Consider the following 17886-nt stretch of genomic DNA (forward strand, 5'->3'; position numbering starts at 1 on the left):
AATAATAATAATAATAATAATAATAAGAGAGTTTGAGGATGGTGGGTATAAGGCAAATATATAAAAATCAATCATGTTTCAGGACTTCCCTGGTGGCGCAGTGGTTAAGACTCCACGTTCCCAATGCAGGGGGCCCGGATTTGATCCCTGGTCCGGGAACTAGATCCCACATGGGTGCTGTAACTAAGAGTTTGCATACCACAACTAAGGAGCCAAGTAAGGAGCCCGCCTGCCACAACTAAGACCCAACGCAACCAAATAAATAAATTTTTTTTAATCAATCATGTTTCTCCATATTAGCACCTGGAAATAGGGAAGGTGTTCCATTCATAAGAGCAATAAAGTACTTAAGAATTGTATTAAAAGGACAATTATAGAAACTATCTGAAGATATAAAAAATACATGAACAAATAGAAAGGTAATAGCCATATTCTTGTATGAAAACATTTCATATAAAATAAATATGTAAATTTAATATAATTCCGATTGTAATCCCAATAGAGTTTTTTTTGGGGGGGGGTGGTTCTGGGATGGGGATGGAATTGATAAAATGTTCTTAAAGTTGAATAGAATAAATGACTGAACATAGCCAAGAGAATCATGAGAAAGAAAGCTGGGGTTGGGAGGGGTGTCTTGCCTTGCTAGACAAGAAGCAACTGTAAAGGAATGGAGTGGAAACAGTGTGGTGCTGGCACAGGAATGGACAGATTAGTGGAACATAATAGAAAGCCCAGAATAGGCCTCTGAAAGATATACAGTCATTGGATATGACAAAGACGGTCTTTCAGATGAGAAAGATATTTGTCAATAATTGGTGCTGGCATCAATGTTCTCTTGAGGTATAAAATGGAGCTGAGCTGTTGAGGAGGAGGTGGGAGAAGGCCCCTGAGTGCTAGGCTGAGGGCACCTGGTCAGGCCTGGGTCAGATTGGTCCTCATCTCCATCATGTCTCTGCCCAGGTGTTGCCATGGTGATGGCGGTGGAAAACAGCATGGTGCGGGTCGTGGTGCGGGTGCGGCCCCCCACCCCGAGGGAGTTGGAGAGTCAGCGGCGGCCTGTGGTTCAGGTGGTGGATGAGCGGGTGCTGGTGTTTGACCCTGAGGAGCCTGATGGGGGCTTCCTTGGCCTGAAATGGGGCAGCGTCCATGATGGCCCCAGGAAGAAGGGCAAAGACCTGACGTTTGTCTTTGACCGGGTCTTTGGTGAGGCGGCCACCCAACAGGACGTGTTCCATCACACCACCCACAGCATCCTGGACAGCTTCCTCCAAGGCTACAACTGCTCAGGTGAGCCCGTCTCCCCCTCTGCTGGGCACTGGTTGAGGAGGGCTCTGGCCGTGCGTTCTCTGTGGGCCCCCCATTCATTCTTCTCCTGTGTGGGGACCACTCCACTGGGCCACGGGATACAATAGCAGATCAGGCAGACAGCGTTCCTGTATGCGTGAGGCTTACAGTCTAGAACTGGGAGAAAACACATCACAGAATCACACCCACAAGTGTGTGGTTAAAAACCAAGAGAAGTGATATGAGGGAAAGAATTGTGGGCCTTCCACAGAGGAAGCTACCCAGGCTGGAGAAGGCTTCCCTGAGGAAGGGATAAGCTCCCACTCATAGTGGAGACCCCTTTGCCCTCAAATCCACAAGCCTACAGGGGCACCAGGAATGGACACGGAGAACTCAACAGCTGTGAACGTAGGGGATGTGGGTGGGTGGGAGGGAGCAGTGGAACCGCGCATGTGGAAGGAAGGAAAGGGGCTCGGGGAGAAGGGAAGGGCTGACCGGATGGAAATGCACTGGGGGAGCCCCTGGAGAAGGTGGATCTGGCCCTGCCGCCACCCTACTCCCTACTCTGTCTTCTGTAGTGTTTGCCTATGGGGCCACTGGGGCCGGGAAGACACACACCATGCTGGGAAGAGAGGGGGACCCTGGCATCATGTACCTGACCACCATGGAACTGTACAGAAGGCTCGAGGCCTGCCGGGAGGAGAAGAGACTCGAGGTGCTCATCAGCTACCAGGAGGTAGGGCTGTTTGCACCCCAGGACTGGGCGGCCCCATCTCTCATTCTCACAACCACCTAAAGAGGGAGTGGGGTGGAGTAAGCAGGAGGGGGGAGAGGGTGGTAGGGAGTGGGCAGACGGGGGCCCAGAGGGTGGACGCAGCTCCAAGAGAGACTGCGTGTGAACTGACCCCGCCTGTCCTACTCATAACGTGACATCATCCAGCAGAGTGCCACTCACCACGGCGTGTCTCATCATGCTTCCCTGACCCAGCAACTCAGCTCTCCCCAGCGCCTAGGGGAGAGGCTTCCTGACCAGCCTCTCCCTCGGGTCTCTCCCTGGCTTCCTTTCTCCTCAGGTGTACAATGAGCAGATCCACGACCTTCTGGAGCCCAAGGGGCCCCTTGCCATCCGTGAGGACCCCGACAAGGGGGTGGTGGTGCAAGGGCTTTCCTTCCACCAGGTAAGGGGCTGGGCTCAGGTGGGACGAGCAGCCCCACTGGTCCTCCGGGATCCCCTCCCCAGGTAGTTTGGGGATGTCCTGGATCCTGTTGGGGCAGTGGTGGTGATAGCAAGGGGGTAACATGGGTCCTGAAGAGCAGCCCTTCTGTTGGGGGAAAAGTCCCCACTGGGGAGACCACAGCCCCCTTCCTGCACATCTCATCTGTAGCCGACCTCAGCTGAGCAGCTGCTGGGGATGCTGACCAGGGGGAACCGTAACCGCACGCAGCACCCCACTGACGTCAACGCTACGTCCTCCCGCTCCCATGCCATCTTCCAGGTGAGGAGGGGTCACAGGCCAGGGCCTGAAGCTGGAGCTCCTGGTGCCCAGTGGCCCCTCACCCCTGCCATCTGCCCCCAGATCTTCGTGAAGCAGCAGGACCGGATCCCAGGTCTGACGCAGGCCCTTCGGGTAGCCAAGATGAGCCTGATTGACCTGGCTGGCTCGGAGCGGGCGTCCAGCACCCACGCCAAGGGGGAGCGGCTGCGGGAGGGAGCCAACATCAACCGCTCCCTGCTGGCCCTCATCAACGTCCTCAACGCCCTGGCCGACGCAAAGGTAAAGCTGCACGGGGCCAGGCTCCTCCCCAGACAGCGACCCAGTGCCCAAGCCAAGGCTCCCTCCCTCCAGCCCTGGGCCGAAACCTATCAAGTCTAAATTTCCTGGTGGTCCAGTGGTTAGGACTCGGTGCTTTCACTCCAGCGGCCCGGGTTCAGTCCCTGGTCAGAGAACTAAGGTCCTGTAAGCCCAGCAGAGGGGTCAACAAAACAAACAAACAAACAAAAAGCAAAGGCTACCGAGTCTAGCCTGGGTCTGTGTAGTCCAGACACTCGCTCCACGCCCACCCACTGTCCCCAGGGCCGCAAGTCTCACGTGCCCTACCGGGACAGCAAGCTGACCCGCCTGCTCAAGGACTCCATCGGGGGCAACTGCCGCACGGTGATGATCGCTGCCATCAGCCCCTCTAGCCTGGCCTACGAGGACACTTACAACACCCTCAAGTATGCCGACCGGGCCAAGGAGATCAAACTCTCGGTGCGTGCCAGCTGGGAGGGCCACCACCCTGGAGTGGGGGTGTAGGGGTGTCGGGGGAGCCCCCAGGCTGGGAGGAGGAGGGGACAGGACCCACTGGCCTCCTCTGGTACCTGGAGCAAGCGTTCCCGCAAGGCCGAGGGAAGAAGTGCTTAAAGGGGTCCTCGTCCTTAAAATATCACAGCGCTGGGACGATTGAGGCAGTCTTCTCAAGAGGGAGGCAACGGAAGGGAGTGGCCGAGTATCAGCCAGTGATCTTTGTCAGCCTTGTTTTTAGCAGCAGGCCCATATTTTTGGCAAAACAACATATAACACAGATAAAAGCAGAGTTGCCCGGTTTCCCCCGCCTCCTCCAGGGAGCCCCGGTGCTCCAGGAGCCGCTGCGGCAGAGCCCCTGGCCTGCAGAGAGCATATCGGTCAGGGAGCCGGGGTCTCGGGTTCAAAGGCAAGCTCTCCTCTTGCTGTGCTAGGAGAGCCACTGGCCTCCCTGTTCCCTCAGTCGTGAGGGTGCCTCTCGGGAATGTGAGTGAGGTGTGCCTAGCGCGGCGTCTGGCCGCCGGAAGTGGTTGCCGAAAGCTGCTTTGAATGAACAAACAGATCCCTCCCCTGTGCCCCCATCTCAGCTGAAGAGCAACGTGATCAGCCTGGACTGTCACATCAGCCAGTACGCCAGCATCTGCCAGCAGCTCCAGGCTGAGGTGAGGAGCCGCCCCGGGAGCTTGGCCGGGAGGCAGGGCGCCCGGCTCGGGGGCAGGACGGGACCGCCGGCGCGCGGCCAGGGCGCTCTGCCTGCCCCCTGCCTCCTGTGCTCACCCGGCGCTCTGAGGGGCTGGGCTGCTTCATTCCAGGTGGCCGCCCTGAGGGAGAAGCTCCGAGTGTACGAGGCAGGAGCGCAGGCCCCACAGCAGGACTCCTCGCAGCCCCCCATAGCGGACCCTCCACATCAACCGTGAGTTCTGCCACCCCTACCTGCCCCCATCCTTTCTCCAGCTTCTGCAGGGCTAGGACTCCTCGCTTCTGTTCTGGCACCTGGGGTTAGGGGTTCCTACTCACTGCCTGGCACACTGACTGTCACCTAGAATGGTCTATGTCAAAGGAGTAAATCACACCCCAGCCTATATAAGCAGCATCTACTCTTCAAAAGAAGGTGCATTTAAGGGGCGGGTGTCATTGTTTCCTAAACCAGAAAATCCCTGACTCCTTCTCCCATGCTCAGCTACTGCCCTATTATTACCCAGGCATCCACCCCTTATGGACCTGGAGCCACAGAGACCCTGCCGCCTCCCTGATTTTCCCAGCTGCCCCCGCTTCCCACCTTTCAAACCTCTCCTTTCCGCCTTAGCCTTCCCAGCTGCCCCTCGCCATCCCGCCTCCCCAGCCAGCCCTGCACCCCAGAGCTACGCCCAGGGTCGGAGGTCCTTCAAGAGGAGAGCCTGGGGACAGAGACCCAGGTGGAGAAGGTCGTGGAAGGGAACTCTTCAGAAAGGGAGCAGCTCCCAGAGGACAAGGACGAAGGTCCGGCTGAGGAGGTAAGACTTGGAGCTGGTGGAATATTGAAAGAAATGCCCCACCCCCAACTCACAGGGTCCCTTCAGTCCCAGCTTCTCTACCTGGATGTCTTACACCTCAGTCATTAAGAGGCTTTCAGATCCTGCGCAGGAAGAACTAGTCTGTCAGATCCTGTGTGTCTGGAAATGGGGAGGCTGAGTGTTAACAGAAGGGGAGCAGGGAAGGAGCACGGGGACCGGGAGAGAAAATGCCGCTACCAGGACCTGGTCGTTCCAGGAGCTGTCATTCCCACTCTTGGAGGAGGGACGGGTTGTAGGAGCTGCTCACGTAAAGCGAGGGAGGCCGTCCTGGGCCCTCGACCTGTGACTCCCTTCCTCTCTAGGTTCCAATCCAGGTGCCAGCACAGAACCTCAGACACCCATTGCCCGGCTCCCCTGACCTGACCCTGCAGCCCAAGCCAGTCGCGGACCACCTCCCACCACAGAACCTGGGCAGCGACCGTTCTAAGCAGTAGGTATCTTCTTGCTCCAAGGCGGGAGGCGATGGGTTCCAGGCCTCCTGGGGTGGGAGCTGGCGCTAAGTACATCACAAAAGCTCTGTTTCTGCTCTAGTTAAAGAGGCAAGTCTTTTCTCATCAACATTGTCCCTTACCTGCTGTCAACAATTAGATATTATCACCTACTCTGTTTATGTAGCATCCTCTCTATTTATTACTCCGTGTAGCTGGCAGCCCAACAGGAGGGAAGCAAAACACCGAATTCCATCCAGACAGCTGGCAAACACCGAGCTAGGGCAGGGCTGCCTGGGCTAGTGCTTTGCTCTCCAGTCTGAAGGCCAAGCTGCCTGTGCTCAGCAAGGAGCCAGCTGCCAGCAGCTGAGCAAGGGACAGCTTTCCTGAGTCAGGTGTTCGTCGTGTGTCTTCATCAACAGATTGACTGCTGCTCCTCTCCTCTGAAGTAAATACAAACCCAAAGAGAAATGGCTTTTGGACCATTCTTTCCGTGCTTAATAGAGAGGTGCAGCTAGTATTTTCTTCCTTGGCCCCCAGAACATAAATCCCCTGCCACTTAGCTTTGCTGCTGCCAACCCTACACCTCCCTCCCCAGCACGCTTCACGCTAAGCAGTGTATTTAAAGCTTCCGGACAGAAGGGCCTGTTTAATTTTATTTCTTGTTGGGGAGTGCCTGTTCCCGACTCAGCAAAAACTGCTGCAGCCTGAATAATCAGCGGCTCATTATCTGTCTCCTGCTGCCGACTCCCCGGGGCCCTGGAGTGGCAGGGATGCACTGGCGGGATGTCCCCTTGGCCCCCAGGGAACAACCATGGACTCCCACTGATGACTCAGGGTCTCTCTGCCTGGAGTCCTGTGTTGCTAGGACACTAGGGTTCTCATTTCTGCTCTGCCTCTGATTTTGTGGTTTCTGACAAGTTGCTTCAACCTTGGCTGCGATTTGGGCATCATGGTCCTCGTTTTCCTTACTTCTTAGAGTTAATAATAGATACTAATAAACTGTGATGGAAGACCCCAAGTGTCAGGGGCTGCAGAACATTCTAGATCTTCTCCATGCTTGAAAACAACCTAACAACCAGATCATCGAAAATAATTTTGCTTTGGCCTTAGAGTTTAGAATCTTAGACCACCAGGGCACTGAGTAGATCTTAGATTTTCCAGTTCAGTGGTTTTTCGGAATTTTTTTTTAGCGGCAAAGCCCTGTCTTCAAATGAAATCTTATGCTGAGGTCTAATATGTAGAATGGATAAAGCAGAGCTGTTCTATTAAAAATGTTCTCTGATGGGTTTCTTGAAACCTGAATTGAAAACCCATGATATAGACTGACGGGGGCTACACGGCAAGAGGGACGGGGCCAGACCTGGGTCATCTGACATCCAGGCCAGTGGCTTTCTCCCCAGACTCCCACTTTTCTCTCTCTAATTTTCATATAATGTGTGGCTCAGGCAGATATAGAATGAGTTTCTGCTGTGTCCTTTTTAATTTATATCCTGCCTTCTTTCAAAAAGGCCTTGAGGCTGCTTTATAAAATGAGTTTGGGTTCCCTGAGCACACACTGAGGACAGAGCAGGGGGCTCAGAGATGTCCAGGCAGGTAAATGCTACCCAGGGATAAATGACTGGCCATGAATAATCCCCACCGAGATAACTGTTTATCCTTTTATCGTGGGTGTGCCTCACAGAAGGAAAATTTGCTTTCTTAGAATCTAAATTTACAACATCAATAATTACATTACCCTCGTAATTTCCTTTATTTTATTTTTTACATATATATTTTAAAAAATAAATTTATTTATTTGTTTATTTTTGGCTGCATTGGGTCTTCGTTGCTGCGCGCGGGCTTTCTCTAGTTGCGGCGGGCGGGGGCTACTCTTTTTTTTTTTTTTTTTTTTTTTTGCGGTACGCGGCCCTCTCACTGCTGTGGCCTCTCCCGTTGCGGAGCACAGGCTCCAGACGCGCAGGCTCAACGGCCATGGCTCACGGGCCTAGCCGCTCCGTGGCATGTGGGATCTTCCCGGACTGGGTCACGAACCCGTGTCCCCTGCATCGGCAGGTGGACTCTTAACCACTGCGCCACCAGGGAAGCCCGAGGGCTACTCTTCATTGCGGTGCGCAGGCTTCTCATTGCGGTGGCTTCTCTTGTTGCGGAGCACGGGCTCTAGGCGCGCGGGCTTCAGTAGTTGTGGCACGCGGACTCAATAGTTGTGGCTCGTGGGCTCTAGAGCACAGGCTCAGTAGTTGTGGCGCATGGGCTTAGTTGCTCTGCGGCATGTGGGATCTTCCCAGACCAGGGCTCGAACCCGTGTCCCCTGCATTGGCAGGCAGATTCTTAACCACTGCGCCACAAGGGGAGTCCTTCGTAATTTTCTTTAAATAGCCCCTCAGTGCATGTGAAGTATGTGTTAATACACACATACTCTTTCAGCATCCCAATCACTGAATAGAAAGAGCAGACTGAATGCATTTTTGAGGGTCTCCTCGGAGCCAAGATCAACATGGCCTATCTTATTTAATCTCATTAACCTAACAAGGTAGATGGCATTATTATTATTACTATTAGAGAAAACAACAGTTAACTAACCTTATAGTGCTGGGTATGTGCCAAGTACTCTTTAAACACTTTATATCTAAGATAACCCATTTGGGGAATTCCCTGGCGATCCAGTGGTTGGGACTCTGTGCTTTCATTACTGAGGGCCCGGGTTCAATCCCTGGTCAGGGAACTAGGATTCCGCAATCTGCCTATTTCATCTCCCCAGCAACCCTGTGAGACGGCTGCGTGTGTTGACCTCATTTTAGGGATGCGGACACTGAGGGTAGGAGGTGATCCGAGGTCACGCAGCTGGGATGTGTTGGAGCCGGGTTTTGAGCTGTTAGTCTGACTTGAGCCTGGCTCTTCTCTGCTACCTCCCATTGCCCCTCTGGGAAATGGACTTAAGATCACAGCACTTGTAGGTGGCAGAGCTCAGAGGAAACTCAGACCTTCCGAGTCCAAGGCCACTTAGTGCCCTTTCCCTACTTCCCAAGTACTGTCTTTGTCAGGGGACATGTTTAGTGAGTGAAGCCGCCCACCATTACCGGGGTCATCTCCGCCAGCCCTGGTCTTCAGCACGGCTGGAAGGGTGATGAGGCCAGCCAGGCAGTCCGGGAGGGCCAGTGCACGTGTGCTGCTCACCACACCTGGAGCCCTGGGGCTGGGTCCTCCAGGCAGGTCTGAGGTGGAGTGGGGATCCCCTTCTCTCTGTTCCAGGTTGGCTCTGAGGGTGTTGTGCCTGGCCCAGCGCCAGTATTCCCTGCTCCAAGCAGCCAAACTCCTGACCCCTGACATGATCGCAGAATTCGAGATGCTGCAGCAGCTGGCACAAGAGGAAAACACTGAGCCTGGAGCAGAGGCCACCGCGGAGCCTGACCCGGCCAGGGGGCCACCTCTGGCTCAGGAGCTACGTTCAGAGTCAAGTGAGTCTCAGCCCTGCTCGGCCTCTGTCTTCTGGTGCCAAGGGGTGGCTGGGGCCCCAGGTGCAGGGTTATAGTTCGGTCAGAGACTGGACCCCTAGGATCATGGACTTCTGCACAGAGAGGCCCCAGGGGTCACGCAGACCCGAGGAGTCAGGGGCTCCTGCCTGTCCGGTGTCTCTCTTCCCCAATTCTACACATTCTTCCTTCTGGCCAATCCCTGATCTCCCCTCAGCACCCTCCTCTCTGCCCAGAGTCTCCAGGATACTCCGGCCCTGTGACCCGGACCATGGCAAAGCAACTGAATGGCCTCATATACGCTCTCGGCGTCCCACCCGGGCCTGACCGCACCTCAGCTCAGGCATCCCAGCGGCCCACAGAGAGGAAAAGGAGGAGACCGAGCCCCTTGGAGCCAGACAGCCCCCCAGACCCGAAGCCCGGGACCAAGCGCCGGCGCCAGTCCCTCCTGCCCTGCCCGAGGAGGGGGACCCCGCCTGAGGCTCGGCTTCCGTGTGGGCCCATCACCCCCACGGGGGGACGGGCCTCCTCCCCCCGCCATTCCCCCAACTTCTGCCCAGCCACAGTCATCAAAAGCCGGGTGCCCCTGGGCCCTTCCGCTCTGCAGAACTGCTCTACCCCTCTGGCCCTGCCTGCACGGGACCTCAACGCCACCTTTGATCTCTCTGAGGAGACCCCCTCAAAGCTGGGCTTCCACGAATGCATTGGCTGGGACAGTGTCCCCCGGGAGCTGAACAGGCTGGATCAGCCCTTCATCCCCAGGTGGGTCTCCCTTCTGGCCTCCCAGCAGGGGGTCAGGGGCCACAAGGGACAGAGGTGCTGCCCAGGGGAACGGAAGACAGCATGCTCTTGGAATTGGGACACTGCATCTCCTTCCCTTTGGTCTGACCAGCATCCAGGCCCAGGAGAGCAGAACGCGCCGTCTCTTTGGAGGCATCGCTCCTCTCCAGGCCCTGCCTTGTCCATCTATACTTCAAAGCCGCCAGCTCTGTGCTGGTTTGTCACATGCCCCTGAGCAGCTCACAGGCGCCGCCTATGGGGAGGGTCAGCAGGGAGGAGGAACTAACACAGGGTGCCCGGCCCACTCTGTTCCTTGGCATAACCTGGGCCTGGTCTGAGTTCTGTATCCCACTGAGAAATACCTGTTTCTACCACTTCTACCCCAGACTTTACCCTCCAGCCCAGCATCTGGAACTGGGAAGGGGATCCTGAGAAAACTTTCTTCAGCATTTTTCAGTGGGAAGATGCTCTCACCCTCGGCTTCTGCCCGCGTGGCAGGGAGGGGGGAGCAGCGACCAGCTCAGGACGGTCCAAGGCCGCGAACAAGCAGCAGACTGACCTGGACTTGGGAGGCCGAGGGTGGCAGGCTGCCCACTGCTCCCCCCACCTCTCCCACAGCCCAAACCCCCTCTCAGTAACAAGCTCAGAGCCAGGCAGGTGGAAGGGTGAAACTGTCTGAACTCCAGTTCCCCGGACGCGCCAGAAACTGACACCTGGATGTTCTCCCAGAGCAGGCCTGTCGCTCAGCTGTCAGCCCAGACCGAGTGAGGCAGGGAGGGGAGTCCACCTCTTAGGAGGAAGAAACCGCAGAGGTCACCTTGTCTAACCTCCCTGCCCCGCACGCCGGGTGCCGGAGCGGGAGGTGCTGGCACTCTTCTCTGGTTCCCTCCTGATGTGCCACCTTCATCCTCCTCCCTCCCCAGCGGACCCAGGCCCCTGTTCACCGTGAAGGGCCCCAAGCCGGCAACTTCCTTCCCTGGGACCTCAGCTCGCAAGAAGAGGCGCGTTGTGAGGTGAGCCTGGGGAGGTGTGGGCAGAGGAGAAGAAGGAGCTGTCACCAGGGCAGCAGGTGCCTGGGCCAACTACAGCTGGTCCTCTGGCAGGACCAGCGTCTGGTTGTCTGAGGTTCCCTGGGCTCTTGCTATTACAGGATTATATTAGAGATGTCTCCCTCCTTTGGTAAAGGCCACAGACCCTCTCTCCACGAGGGGGACATTCAGTGTTCACTGGGTAATCCAGGGAGTGGACTACCCACCCCCCTCACCTCTACTTCCCTCCCAAACCGCACTCAGCTCCCCTCCCCTCTGCTGCCTCTCCCACCCTCAGGTCTGGCCTTGGCCAAGTGCTTCCTACTGTTGCTCAGCCTCCCCCCACTCCCAAGGCTCCGTGTCTAGCTCTTACCCTCCCACCCCCACCGCCCCTCCCCCCATAGTCCAGAGGCTTGGCCGTGACCTTCCTCCCTTCTTCCTTCCTTCCCTCCCGCAGTTCCCGCGGCCACAGTCGCATCGCCCGCCTCCCCAGCAGCACCTTGAAGAGGTCAGCTGGGCCCCTGGCAATCCCAGGTGACTGGTATTTGGGGGCAGGGATGCTCTGGGTCAGAGTGGCAGATGGGGACAAGAAGTAGGAGGGGAGGGAGTTCCCTGGCGGTCCAGCGGTTAAGACTCGGCGCGTTCACTGCGGTGGCCCAGGTTCCATCCCTGGTCAGGGAAGTAAGACCTCGCAAGCCGCCAAAAAAAAAAATGTAGGCGGGGACAGGCGAGAGGAGGGCATGGGGTACTTCCGAGCATCTCAGGGACCCTGGTGAGAGAAATGGGGGATGGGGTGGGGGAAGGGAACGGTGGGATACAGCCTCACTTTTCTCCTTCCTCCCTGCGTCCCCTCATCTAACTGGCCTGCAGAGCCCCCCTCCAGTCTCCACTCCCCTGGCAACCACAGGAGCCAGAAGGAACTGTTGAGGGTTGGGAGAGCGCTGTCAGCTGGGAGCTGCTCCGCCAAGGTGTCCTGACCGCCGGCCCCTGTTGGTCCCTGGAGCCGCCTAAACCAGGAGCCCTGACCTGCCTTCCTCGGCTCGGAGCAATTAATGCCAACGCCCTCTTCCTTTACTAACAGTCCTCCCCCAGACGTTCATTCTGCTGCTCACCCTCTTTATTAATCTCTTGTTACACTCAGCTTCTCAGCGTGTACTTATTCATTTGTGAGTTTTAACGTGTTGCTATTTTAAAGGGTGCTGCCATCATTCCCCCCTGGTTTATAACACCCTCCATGCAGGAAGGTGGCTTTTGGGGGCCTTGTTGCCCACCCCCCATCTAACACAGGGCTCTGCACAGTGATGCCCGCTGTGCAGTTGAGGAGGGGTGGGCATGGGATGGGGGCATGAGGGAGTCCCAGCTTGGCTCTTCCTGGCTTTGAGAGGAAGGCGTCTTCAGCCCCATCCGCCCAGCCTGGAGTAAGAGCCCCAACCCCATGCCACAGTCCTGGCGATGATGCAGATGATGGTGGTGCCTTGATTTCCAAATGAAGAGAGTTTATCGTTTTTACCCTATTGTAAACAGGATACACACTCAGTGTAAGAAGAAGTGTAAACATTAATGCTACCACCTAGACGTAAGAGCTGTTAATACTTGGGTTTATATCTGCTGATCCTTCAGTTCTGCATGTATATATATATATATATATATACACATATATAGTTTTTTAATTATAATGACTAATAAACCACCTCCATCCTTGGTGTGTGTTTCTCTCTGTACACCTAGGTAGGATAGCAACCCCTTCCTCCTCTTCAAGAAACTTCTGAGTATAAAAAACATGCCCCCTCTGCCTTCTCCTTCAGCCTTACAGGTGGGCCCTGTCCCTTACTCCGCAGCCCCACCTTCTGCTAAGGGCCCCTGCTCCTTAGCAGGTGAAGAAGCTATCACCCCTGGAGGCCAGGTCCATCCTCCTACAGCCTGCGTGTGGTGGGTTGCCAGGAGTCCTGTCGTCAGAGAGAGCATCTTAGTGGTCCCCAGGTCTTACAAGGCTCCAGGCTGAGCCTCCACCTGCTGGAACCCATTGCAATCTTCCTCCCACAGCTCCGAAAGCTCCCCTCCACCCCCATTCGTGGCTTTCCTCTCCACTCATTCGGATTGTGACAGTTCAACCCAAGCCTACCTCTTTTTCCCCAGGAAGACGTGGCTGGCTGCATGAACGAATGGCATAACCAAAATTCCAGGAGTCTGTGTTTAAATTGCTTCTGAAAACAAACACGTAAAAGGCATTTAGCACTTTGTGAGTAGTGTGTAAACAATGTCGCTAATTTCAAGTGAGGCCTCTGCTGCTCTGGGTGAGCAACCTCCCCCTCTACCTGGGGCACCCCTCCCCACTCAGTTTCCATGCCTTTTTGGAGGAGTGGAGAGCACAGAGGGGAACGCCGCATTCCTACCGGCTGCAGGCATCTCACACGACTTCACGACCTTATGAGGTATAATGAGGAAATAGACAAAAAGGTTAACAAAATGTGCCCGGAGTTAAGACGGCAAGTGGCAGCGCCAGGACTCAGACCAGGATCTGGTCGCACACGTGACACCAAGCTGCTTCTGTTTAGAAGTGAACAGACATCGTTTCTTTCCGCGTGCCGGGAATTTCCTCCTCTCCAATTAGTCTTCATGAGTTTCCTTCCCCTGGGTACCATGATCCCCACAGAAGCAGTCACCGCCTCACATCTGTAGCCCCCAATGGCTTGGTGTGGTGCCTTTGACCTCAGGAGACCTCGCCGCATGCTGGTTGGATCCAAATTGAATAAGTTCCTCATTTCCTGGGGCCCTCACATCTATTATCTCATTTGATCGTCACCATCACCCCTGCAAGCGCAGAGGCAGCAGGCACAGGGCAAGGTGGCTGGTAACCAGGGCCAGGAGGGCAAGCTTCGCCCAACAGGCTCCGTTGCACGAGGGCTGGGGGCAGCTTGCAAGGGGAAGAGGTCACTCTTGACAAGGATGTTCTGCAGCTGACCATTCGCTCAGCAAACATTTGTGGCTCCGTGGTGCAAAATGTGCTCTCGGGTGACCCATTAAATGTACAAAGACTCTGCCAATGGAGTTAAGCACACGTGGCTCCTGCCCTCAATCACGGGAGGTTGGGCTGAGATGGGCCGCTCACAAGGAGGCAGCCTGGCTGGTCCAGGGAGCTGGCAGGGGCTGAGGGGGGCAGTGAGCTGACCCCCGTGGGCAGCGATGAGGCTCTGAGATTGGATTGTTCTCACATAGAGTCATCCGCCAGAGGCGGCAATAGATGGCTCCCCCGTCCACTGCCCTAGGTTCCCCCTCCCGGCTTCAGCCTGCCTCTTCTGCCTTGAGGGCCTACGCAGAGCCCCTCCCTCTACTTCAGGGAGTTTAGACGTCCTCTCTTCCCAGGCTCTATGCACCCACTCCAGGCCCCGAAGCTCAGGTCTGGGCTCCACCCCGGGGGCACAAATTCCTGCCCAGTTCAGAGAATCAGGCTCAGTGTCAGGAGCTGCAGACACAGAACAAGACATGGTCCCTTCACACAGAGTCAGGATGGAGTCCTTGTCACCTGAGAGTAAACCAAACCTCCGTCAGTGTTAGGATGTGTCAAGAGGAAGGGACTGGGCTTTTCCCACTGGGTCCTCCCACCGCCAGCCATCGGCCTGGCACCCACAGGGGACATCCTCACCCCATGGGGATCCTTCCTCCCTGGCAGCTGCTAACTCAGGCATCCTGCCTCCCAGACCCTTGCTCATCTGCCTCCAGTTTCCCCCAGAATGTCTCTTTGGCTCTTGGCTAGGTTTGGGGGATCCTGCTTCCCAGACAGAGTCTAGTTTCTGGCTATCTTCCCCTTCTCCACAGTTCTTTTGTGAATAGGGACGTAGAAAGTCTTGGGATGGAGTTTGTGGGTGGAGGAAGGGACCAGAGTCGTACCCAAGAGCCTGGAGACCATGGCTGTGTTTTCTAGCTCACCCCAGAGCTCCCCTGGGCTCACCCGCTGCCCTACCCCCGGCTCATCCTGCCCATTTGAAGGACCACTGGATTGGAAATAACAGGCCGTCGGTCAGCCCTCTCCTCCCTCCAGGGACACATCTGGTCCCCGCCTCTCACCCTCCCAAAGGGACACAGGCAGGCAGGGAGACAGAAGGGAGCAGGGAGCAGAGCAGACCAAGGAAAGCAATTAAAGAGCTGGTCTCAGGGTTAGAGGCCGGGGGCAGGCTTGAGCGGCCCCTGGCTGGGTGGGGAGGCAGGAGTAGAGCAAGGCCCCGAGCTTATTAACCCCAACACAGCAGCCTGGCCCCTGGGTCTGTGAAGGTGAATGAGCTGGTGCCTCCAACGGCTGAGGGGCTGGGGAAGAGAAGGGGAAGGAGTCCAGGGGTTCAGCCAGGAGCCCTTCTGCAGCCACAGGAGTCGGGCGCTTTTAGCCGACAGAGCTGGATGGACACAGGCTCAGGATCGGAGAAGGAACCATCCCTGGCTGGAGGCAGCCATCCTCCAACCGTCCTCCAACAGAAAGGGGAGACCCCTGCGCTCAGGGAGCTCCCAGCTGACAGTGAACCATGGGTTCTCCCATTAGCTGGCTCCCATCCAAGGGGAAAGGGCAGCTCCTGTCCTGTGGGTGCCTGAGTCTGAAAGGGGAGACAGACCATACCCTTAGGTGCATCCCAGTCTGATGGAAAACATAGGTCTAGCAACGGGAGGACCCCATCTTCAGGGGGTCTTGTCCTTGGGAAGCCTCAGGCTAAAGTGCAGAAGAGACTCGCACCCATGGGAGATGCTGACACACCAAGAGGTTCTCAAGCCAATGGAGCTGTGGGTCTCAAGCCCACAAGGGCTGGGGAAGGGCAAGGATGGAGCGACAGAGCCCACTGTGGGAGTCAGGGAGGAGAGCAAGCAGGCTGGGAGACAGCCTGTACTCTGAGTCTCCTCCAGAACAGGGGGACATAACTCTCACATGTCCCCTGGGAGACCCAAAGCCACAAACAACTAGTGATCTGGGGGCAAAGGGTGCTGCCCCCTCCCCACATCCTGTCCACACTGCCAGGTAACTGCCCTTTGCAGGGGGGGCCTGCCCACATGCTGTCCCTGCCCCAACCCCAATGGAGTCAACAGGACATGGCCGCTCCCCTGGAAGACCCAGCTCCCAGCCCCCCAGGTCCACCCCATCACAGATGCGCTAACATGGAAACAGGTGAAGCACCTGGTAGGTGTTATTAAATGGAAGCTAGGATTTGTCGAGCACCTGCTGTGTCCGGCTTTTCACTGATTTTTATCTCACAACTACCTTGGAAGTAAATATGTCTAGACCTCATTTTACAGATGGGGAAATGGAGACTCAGCGAAGGTTCCAGAGTCATCCAAGATCATACAGCTATTGAGTGGCCATGGCCTTGCTCTCTCCCCTAGACAGCACTGCCACAGCAGTCAGAGGCAGTTCTAGTGAGCCCTCAAAGTGATGTACATTTGGGTTTTAGAAAGCCTGCCTAGAGCTGTGAGACCAACTTTCTTCCTGCCTCCAAAGGGCTATGTCCACCCGGCCACTCGGACCTGGTCAGCTCAGCACTGCCATCTAGTGGCCAGTTTCCTTCCTCAGAGATGGGTCACTGAGTGGATGGACTGGTCAGAGATCCATGTTCTCTCCATCCCACTCACTCTTGTTGACCACCGTGCTGTGCCAGGCACTGGGAGAGTGGCAGGAGCACAAGCGGAGTCAGTGGGCAGCAGTCAAGGGACAAAAGGGCCCCTTGAATTAGAGGCTGGCAGGTTTGGAAAACACTGGGCACTTTGCGTGCAGGTTGAGGCCGGGTGACGTGTTGATCTATCCTGGGATCAACTTGGGTCTTGTAGGCAGGAGGGCATCCTGGCAAGTTCTGACGTAGAAGATGGGCACAGGGAGTGGGAGGTCATCTTGTCCCCAACTCAGCTTGCAGTGGGGCGCAGCTTGGCCGAAGGCCGTGTGGAAGGGTGTCCAGGCATCCTCTTCTTGGGACCCGCAGCGTTCTGCCGTCTAGTCCGGAAGTCAGTCTAGGAACTGGCCCGAGGCTTTGGATGATGAGGCCCTCAGATTGGGGAAGCAGGAGAGGAGGCGCCACAGAGAATGGGGCCTGAGTCAGGCTGGGAGGAGGCGGGTAGAGGTGGAGGCCGGGAGCTGTGTCTGCCTGAGGCAGATGTGCATCACGGTGTGACCTAGAACAGAGGGAGAGGGGACATAACTGTCCAACAACAGGGCTTGGTTACATTAATGCACGTAATGGAAAACCATGCAACTGTTAAAATGATGATGTAGATAAATATTTACTGATATGGAAAGATGTTCACAACATATTGTCTAGTAAAAAAAAGCAAGTTACAAAATAATTTGTACAGCATGAGCCTACTTTTAAAAACTGAATTTATATGTGTAGAAAAAAATCCGGTAATGTTTATATCTCCAGGTGGCAAAATTATAGCTAATTAAATTTTGTTTTGCTTATCTGTATTTGCTGATTTTTCTACAATGAAGGTATAATAAAAAATAATGAAGGTTTGACAAACAACCATGACTGAGTCTATCTATTTCTTTGCTTTGCTGTGTGGACAACTTCAGATAGTTAAGGGCTGAGTGTGGAGCTGGGTCTGAAGGTTGGATGGGAGTTGAAGATGGAGGGAGAGGGCCTGGGTGGGTGACAGGGGCCCAGCGAGTGGCTGAAGGGGTTAAAGAGGGGGTCTCATCTGCTGCTGCCGAAACGAGCTGAGCCTCTGTCTCCCAGACACAATTACTGAGAGTCCCTGACAAGCCCTTCCTGCTCTATTACATCTTTTCCCTCCAGTTCCGCTTTGCGCTCATTTCAACTAGATTTCACTTGTACAAAGAGAGAAGGCCACACACTGTGACTTGCCCTGCAAGCTGGAAGGGCAGCCTCTCCAAGCCACGGAGAGGAGTTGGGGCAAGGGTTTGTCCCCAGTCTTGTTCTTCCTTTAATGTCACTCCCCGCCCCCATCCTTCCTCGGCCCCTCAACCCACAGCAGGATCAAGTGACTGGGTGCCCCCTCCTCAAGATTCAAGATTCCCCTCCCCATGATACTGCTCAGGCCCAGGGTCAGACTCTGCTAAAGAATTA

The 17886-nt window shown here is 55.6% G+C and overlaps 1 protein-coding gene across 1 annotated transcript; it reads left to right on the forward strand.

Annotated features, from left to right (window-relative positions):
• Window positions 1-960: 960 nt before the first annotated feature.
• KIF18B (kinesin family member 18B) lies at window positions 961-11909 on the forward strand (the record flags this gene model as incomplete). Its single annotated transcript, XM_082680070.1, has 15 exons — window positions 961-1287; window positions 1863-2020; window positions 2358-2462; window positions 2670-2780; window positions 2862-3059; window positions 3360-3536; window positions 4157-4231; window positions 4382-4482; window positions 4876-5062; window positions 5425-5552; window positions 8803-9008; window positions 9260-9785; window positions 10727-10816; window positions 11289-11339; window positions 11702-11909. Exons 1-15 carry the CDS (start codon window positions 969-971, stop codon window positions 11907-11909), a joined length of 2640 nt encoding a protein of 879 aa, XP_082536196.1. The 5' UTR covers window positions 961-968.
• Window positions 11910-17886: the final 5977 nt, after the last annotated feature.

The sequence above is a fragment of the Grampus griseus genome (assembly GCF_964374135.1).
Source record: "Grampus griseus genome assembly, chromosome: 20".
Classification (NCBI taxonomy): Eukaryota; Metazoa; Chordata; class Mammalia; order Artiodactyla; family Delphinidae; genus Grampus; species Grampus griseus.